Genomic DNA, 8,271 nt, shown 5'->3' with positions numbered 1-8,271 from the left:
TGTTATTTCATTAAATACTACACACACTTAAGTAAGACAGATGCATGACATACCTTCAAATTGGTGTCCTCATATTGTGGGGCACTGTACTTAGGATAATATTCCGCAACTCAATGCAGTGCGGGGGAATAATGTCGTATAAACTGGAACGATAGCAGCAAATGAACTCTGGGAAATCATGACTCAGCACCAACAACATCCGACGTGTGTAATTGTAAAGAACATGAACCTGAATGGTCAAGAAAGAAACATGCAACTAGTTATGAATTTTGAATCTGTAAATATAGATAGAAGACACGTGTGAGAGCGCGCGCGTGTGTGTATATATATTTTGCGAGTAAAGAATGCAAACCGGCTCAGTAACTTCACCACCCCTTAAAATGGGTTCCATGTACCGCAACACATCTATTACAAGACACTTAAAATATGGCCATCCTTGATGATTATCTTGATTGAGAAGTTTTGGCATGAAATCTGTAAGTGTCACCAGCTCAAGCCATGCAAAGCTGCAGAACAAACATCGTGTTCAAACAATAAACGATGAATACTAGAGTCTAGAACACTAATTTGCTTCATAAATATACACACACGTGTATGCAAAAGTGAGTCGTTAAATTAGTAAACGCTATGTATTCCTTTTAATCGCAAGCTGCACGTACCTAAATTCAGGAACTTTTGCGGGCTGTAATGCATGGAATGACTGTGCAAGACCTGCCAAAACCTGAAGACGCCACGAAAATTAGTAACTTAAAACACAAAAATAATAATGACGAATTTATTTTTTTTAAAAGAAAAACATATACATGAAAATCTGCATCAAGGATGACCGAGTTCACTGTATTAAGCCGATTCAAAATGTTGTTGAATATCCGAAAATATGGCTTGGGATTGAATGTTGATTTCCTTTCGTTAGCATCCTTTGTTATGAATCCCACCATAACCGTTAACACCTGTAGCGTAAAAGGCAAATTATAATTATAATTATAATTATCATTGATCAAACATTTACTAAATTAATGATTTAATTCCAAATTTGTACCTTTAACAAAAGAGAGTACTTGGTTGACTTTTCATTATCAGGATAAAACTATAGCCAAAACAAGAAAAAGTATGTCAAGTTGATGAAATAAACATTGATCATTCATATATAAAAGCAATTTCCATGAACACTACCTTCAAGACCGAAAAGACAACATCTGTGTATATATCAATGGCAAGGAAAGATGACGTGTCTTGTTGGTGAAATTGCATAGGGCTTGGATTGATCTCAAAAGGTCGATAGTGTGATATAACGAGTTCCTATGAATATAAACAGGTGAACATCAAGATAGGTTCTTTTTTCTTTATATCTTAACATGCGATAACTAGATGCTTTCGACTTTCGTGTGCATGTGTGTCATGTGTGCACATGTTTAGAGGTTAAAGACAAGGGACAAGAGTTATCAGAATCACCAGTAGAATGCCGAAAAAACGGTTTGACATATCATCAGATTTTGACAACACGTTTTGATAAAGTTCTTGGACGTAAGGAGCACAAACTGCATCACTTACACCAGAGTGAGCACGCATCTGGTACCATTCGGCAAGGAAAACGGAAACCTGCAGAATGCGAATATTTACAAGATGATACCATTAATAGAAAAGTTGGTTAATATCATTAACACATCATGTGGCCGTCGTAAAATCTCCCCTAGTCTTTTGAACAAAAATAATGAATTATCGTATTTCCTTATCAATGACACCGCATTTACTTATTTGATTTGATAGATATAATGTTAATGAATAATAATAAATGTGCAAAATCTAAGTTACATCGAAAGGGTGTTGTTAATTACCTGCCCTTGAAGAGGATCTGGTTCAGAACCGTAAGTCACCTGTTTTTTTTTTTGTTTTTTTTTTTTTCAAAACAACGATCAAAGTTTGGACCAAAGTTTATACCCGCAAGGACGGTTGTTAACCTTTCTTTAATAGAATCGTTTCCAACAAAAGCAAACACTATAACTTAGGATTAATATCAAACCTGAGACGATGCAACATCTGTAGTATATGAAGGTTCCACAGTTTTGTTAATAAAGCTCTCGGAATCTTCTTTTTGCTTCTTCCTAATTGAAAGTTGCTGAGTGATTTCCCTTTTTACTGTTGCTAGTCCCTGCAGGACGCATGCACCGATATATATAAATACAAGACGCAAAGTAACATAACCATCCGGTCACTAAAATTATTCTAGAAATTAGTAAGTTTGTTAAATGTACTTAATTTTAGTGCTATTAATATTAGAACTTTTAGATCAAACCTTTTCTGTTGCATTCTTTTCAATTGATGCCCAACCCAAATGAAGGTTTTCATCAATTACACATTTCATGGCATCTTCAAGAAATTCAGTTGGAACATTCAAACCCCTTGTGGAGTTTCTTAGATGAGTGGACGTCAAAACACGCAATGGTTCCTACAACAAAGGGGGATCACAGTCAATAAAAGTATTTTATAACTTAAAAATTATATAACCAAGCATTATGTAATTAAACATTTAACACGAAACCTTGCAGGTGACAGAAGACAGACTTCCAGCTAGGAACGCAACCATAAAACTTGATACATTGTCAACATAGATCTCATCCGGGTCGTTAATGTACTCCTGTCAATTTGTATAAAAAGAAACTTCAATAAATATTTATAAAAATGTGAAATCTTTACTATATAAGGAACTAACTAAACATAAATAACACCTTTAACACAAGCTCAATTGCTGTTTGAGATGCTATAGAAACACTCCTCTCTACAACGGTAGAAACTAGTTGTTCAATAGCCTTATTCATAGCCACCGGAAGCAAACTGCAAGAGAAAATAATAAAAACTATCATTAAGTTATACAAAAATTAATTATAGCTTTCTATTTGAACTGAGAATGAAAAAAGGTCTTACCCAAGGACATGCGTCTTTAGAACCGATTTGAAATCGGGAATATTTGAGGCTGGTGCGGTCGGCTGCAAATGCAATGACCATAATTGTAAAGTAAAATAGCTTAAAAATGTAAAACAAAAAAAATAATAAAAAAAAAATCTTAAGGTAACAAATCTGGTGTACTATTTGTGAAAGATCAACCTGATAAGATGGACCTGCAACGTCAGCCGGTAATACAACCTGATTTACCGCACTTCTCGATGTAGATTTAACTTCAACAATTTTCGGTTGAGAAAAATCAGGGTTTCCTTCGGTCACCCTAGACTTTTCTTCAAGAAGAGTTGTTGGCTTGAATTCCTTTATATCTACATGTAGATTCTTGAACAATACCTGAAAAGTCAAGCCAACATGAGCATACATTAGTAGATACCATTACCATTGCAATTACTATTACTATTTCAAGTTTTCACACTTACTTCTATTTCGAACGTGAGATTTGCTTTGAGATTAGGCATTGAATAAACTTCGACGAGTAAACCAAGAATAGCCGTTGTCCAAGGATTTGGCAGTTGATATGCTACACTGCTTTGGCATAATTCCAAAATCTACAACAATTGAAATGAAAATTAATACCTATAAACCGATGAATTCAGAGAATGAACATAAACCAATTGATGGAGTTCCATACCTTGGAGATAAACGGAATCACTCCAATCATTAAACCCTTTTCATAAGCCTACACAAGTTATTATATGTAAACTTGCTATATATCATATTGTACTTGAGAAGATCGTATATATGATAAGTTAATCTACCTCTGCGATTAAAGATTTTGGATCGATATGTTTAGCAAGTAAGGGTTGGTTTCTACCAATCGTAAGCTTCCCGAGCCAGCTTCCAAGATTCTTCAGCAATTTACGCTCTTCGACACTGGACTTTATAAGATCGGACCTTAAAAGAACCTGTTGCATGCCACATAACATAATACGCCAAACTTCTAAAAGACCGGAAATTTTAAATGTACAAATAAATAAGCTAGAAAAGATTACCTTGCAATTCTCATAAGTAGCTTGAACAATCTCATTGTTCAGCTGTTTTGATCTTGTTTTTTCAAGAAAGTTGATATATTGACTGTGAAAATTGGCTTCTATGCCCACTCTGGTGTCACGAAAAGATATAACAAGATCGATAAATCATTAAGAAGAAAATGAAACAAAATGTGCCTGGTATAGAGTTTTCCAGGTGTCACGAAAAGATATAACATGGTGTGAGAAAAGGTCCATCAATACATTAGTACACACGATTCAATGATGCAAGCAAAATTTATAGATATAACTGTGTACACGAGCCGTATTGAGGTTCACAAAACGCTAAAAGATGCATTCACACTTCAAAACAATATAGGGACATAAGGCTAAAAGATGCATTAGTATGAAACCAAAAGGGCATATATATAGTTTCTCACCTTCTCATAACCAAGTACTGTGCAAACCATGGATAATACCGTTCTGCTAGAATATCGGTAAATTCTTTTGCCTTTTCTTCAATATTAGCAGGTGACAGATTGTTAATTAGGAACATTATTTTATCCTGAGTTTCCGATGGTGGGACCTCTACGGGGGTTCCCCTATCCTCGGAAGCAGCTAGCAATGTATCTATGCTTATTGCACCACCAAACACTGCAAAGCACAAACATTTTTCGACAACATAAACAAAAAATGTGCATCTAAATGACCCACAAAAGGTTTTCTTTTTCCACAAGTACAGGAAACCTACTGGCTGAGGTAACGGGGCCTTGTCTTGAAGTAGATCCGGTTGAAGGGGACGATGATTCTTGCATCTGCGTATGCGAACACATGAAACATAAATTTAGATTGCGTATATCAAACTACCTAGTCCAAAAGTAAACTTAAGCACCATCGTGGAGATTATTTGGATCAGTTTTTGTGATGTTACTCAAGAGCCACAAGTACAAGAAACTTACTGGCTGAGGTAACGGGGCCTTTGTCGTTATGTGGTCTGCATATGACTCGGATGTTGAAGAATCAAAATCATCAATGTTCTCCTTTTTTGAACCATCTTGCATGCATGTCACATACAAACTTTCCATTTTCTTGGAAAGTTCCTTGGATGCGAGCACGTCGGTTTGTCGTTTAAGGGCCTAAAAAACAAGTTACTTATTTTCACCATTGCACGGATATGATAAAACATAATTTAAACTAAATGGTAAAGCAACCATGTTGATATGGTAAACCTTTGTAAATGCAGGTGCTGTCTCCTTGTATATATTCCAGATATCACCAGCGTTATCTTCGACCTCCTTTAGGAATCTAAGGCACTCCTGAGATGGTAACAATTTAACATTAGCGAGCTTCACAATCGTACACGGTCCATTGAAGTATGGAAGCTCCATAATTGTCATTTACCTCATAAAAATCATCTTCATGTGCACTTAAATTAGTGCCCAACCACTCCACCAAATCTACGAATTCTTTCTTAGAAGCAAGAGACGCCAGTTTGATTCCCAGATGCATGGGTACTAGATCCAGAACAGATGATAGGATCTGCGACACAGAGAATGTGAAATATATACATAAAATACCAACACATAATAACTGCGAAGTCAAAAGCGAATATCTGACCTCTAACTCCTGAAACAAGTCCACAACTTTGTTCATGTTTTCTAGATCCAAAACGAGGACATGATTTAACGCTCTTGATAATAACAAAGGATTGACCCCCCACACACGGAGTAATATTCCACTCTTGGAAGAATCTTCAAGTAGCATAGGTAGAACTGATTTAGCAACTTCATGCGGGAGGAGATTGTATGGTGTCTGCATATTTCACTAAGATCATTAACCAAAAGAACTATATAAAACAAAACTGAATTAGTTTATCAACAGTGTGGAAACCGGAAACATTACAATAACATGGGCAATCCCAAGTAAAAGCACTTCAGGGCAGTGCTTAAGCGGAAACTCCATCATTGACCAAACCGAAGCTGTATGGCCGTTTTCAGCTAACTGACATAACACCTCGAGTAAGTCGAGGCATAACCACGGTTGAGTAGCATGGTCAGCTTGAAACTCATGATCGACACATTCCTGAAATTTGTACGTATTGATGATTAGATCCAACGAGAGCGTAATTCATAAGACCCATAGATCGTATTCATACCAGTTGTTTTTTGCAATGTGCAAATGTGAATACTTCAGGTGGTGATGAAACAGCATGCTTCAGAAACAACAACTGAGATTCTTTGTTCTCCCATACATTGCCCAAAACAACAGCAAGTGGAAATGGAGCCTATATTTTTTTCTTTTTCTAATAAGTACCACATAAATTACAAAAAATGTCACTTCCATGGCTAAAAGTAATGAAATCACTACCTGACACGCGAGTCTATAGCAAGACATTAAAATTGAAAATGCCACATCAGCACGAAGCTGAAATCCTTCTGCTCGAAGTTCTCCACAACGGTAAGACAGTCGATTCCAGTAGCCTATAGTTTTTGAAACTAGCATTAGTAAAAGTGTAAAACTGTCCTATGTAATTTTCCATTTACATAAAAAACGTAAAATGAGAGTCGTGCCTAGCATTTTCGCGAAGAACGAAGCACGCATTTCCGTCGGAATTTCTTTGGGGACATTAATGTGGAAATTAATGTGGCTGCACATTTACGAAGTAAAAGGAAACATACGAAGAAACAAAGAATGTCAGAAAATTAACACATGTATAATCCTCAATTACATGAACATATAGCAAGACAAAAGACTGTAATCATAGATTCACCTCAATAACACTGTATCATCGACTTTGTCAGCTAAGATCAAACGGGAATTTGCATTTAACCAAACTTGTAGTATCATCACCTTAAATGAATCAATTAGTTTGGAAAATACATCTGATTGTTCAAGAAAGCTGAGTACATCTTGAACATCGGCCTCAACAGTATCTAATTTATCCCGAATATTACATAGTGCCTTACACTGTGACATACAGAATTTTCTTCCTGCAAGCGGCAATATAAATCTCATATGTATGTACATGTTAATAGCAAAAAAGAAAAGAAGGTAAAAACAAAAAGAAAGCTCACCCTCAGTTCTGATGTCATAGTTTTCTGCATCTAATAAATTAAAGCCGAAACCAACTTTTTCACACACTGATAACTTCAGTGCGGTTGATAAATTGTTAAGAAAATTTTCTGTGACTAATCTATCTCTCATTAGACCTGAGAATGCTGTACTAAAGTGATGCTTGCGCATCAAATTTCTGAAGAGTGAACCGATTGTTGGTTCGAGATCTGTACTCTCCAAGTCGTCTTCATAAATATCAAAGTGGTCCAAGCATGTCGTCATTACCCGCATACTTTCTTCTGCTCCATTATCAAAATACTGTAAAATGAAAGAAGTTTCACTTGTGATAAATGTGTTTTGTATATTATTAGAGTAACCATGACATATCTCTCTACATATGGAAAGTCTATAAAGACATGAAAGGACACATAAAACAACTGGAAAAGATATTTATTACTTCTATATGATGTTATGTAGTAATTTTACAAACTTTAGCTTCTTAAGTATAGTTTCCAGAACCTCCAACCTTCAAACCATTAATCTGAATTACCCTTTCAAATGTATATTTTTCGAATCACTCAACCGTGCAAAAAGACTATTAATAAATGAAACATGCATGATTAGCATAAAGTAGTACTTCTGAAAGGTTACAATTTCGTATTGATAACCCAGGCATTGTGTGTGTATATAAGGGTGGGATCCTATATAAATTAAATAAACCTACTAAACGTACAAATAATTGGAGTAATTACTAGTGCTCAATTTTGAACCAGAGTAATATTTTTTTTAACGACAAATTTGGAATACTGAAACCTGAGTAATATTTTTTTAACGACAAATTTGGATAACTGACGGACCACTAGAGTGTCATCGTGCCACCAGTGGAACCATCTGATCATATCCATTCCACTAGGCCCAATAAATATGGGGAAAACCTCACTTGTGAAAATCGAACCCAGGACCTACTAGTTCCAAAGCCTTATCCAACCCCAAGATGTCACTAAGCTATAAAGTCATGTGCTTGAACCAGAGTAATTACATTACAATAAATAAAGTAAAGTAGTAATAAATACTATTTCTATTTTTAAAATTTCTTGGTCAATTTTTTTTTATTTTAGTAATTGCCCCTTTTTATGCTGGAAACATGCTTTTTATGATACTAACATTTTATTTTATTTTAAAATAGTTTTATTGGTCAACTTTGATTGTTTTTAAATTTTTCCGGAAATATTCCTTGTTGAACAATACTAAGTTGCCTGATAGAGCATTGATAACATTTTAATGAACACAG

At 35.3% G+C, this 8,271-nt stretch overlaps 1 protein-coding gene across 1 annotated transcript; it reads right to left on the bottom strand.

The window, feature by feature from the left end:
- Positions 1–55: 55 nt before the first annotated feature.
- On the bottom strand, positions 56–7,262 carry LOC110919828 (CCR4-NOT transcription complex subunit 1). Its single transcript, XM_022164080.2, has 29 exons — positions 7,001–7,262; positions 6,697–6,916; positions 6,497–6,573; positions 6,294–6,406; positions 6,082–6,210; positions 5,829–6,008; positions 5,544–5,738; positions 5,328–5,465; positions 5,156–5,242; positions 4,886–5,062; positions 4,678–4,741; positions 4,367–4,580; positions 3,951–4,059; positions 3,717–3,863; positions 3,590–3,637; positions 3,378–3,506; positions 3,103–3,291; positions 2,923–2,984; positions 2,727–2,832; positions 2,540–2,635; positions 2,294–2,446; positions 2,021–2,149; positions 1,453–1,599; positions 1,174–1,299; positions 1,040–1,087; positions 804–950; positions 660–721; positions 353–506; positions 56–229 (listed from the first exon to the last, which is right to left on the bottom strand). The coding sequence occupies exons 1-29, from the start codon at positions 7,260–7,262 to the stop codon at positions 56–58; spliced, it is 3,882 nt and encodes a 1,293-aa protein (XP_022019772.1).
- Between the last annotated feature and the right edge of the window lie 1,009 nt (positions 7,263–8,271).

The sequence above is a fragment of the Helianthus annuus genome, chromosome 16, assembly GCF_002127325.2.
Source record: "Helianthus annuus cultivar XRQ/B chromosome 16, HanXRQr2.0-SUNRISE, whole genome shotgun sequence".
NCBI classification, from domain to species: domain Eukaryota; kingdom Viridiplantae; phylum Streptophyta; class Magnoliopsida; order Asterales; family Asteraceae; genus Helianthus; species Helianthus annuus.
Note: the sequence above shows the minus strand (reverse complement) of the source record. Positions and strands in the feature narration are given on the sequence as shown.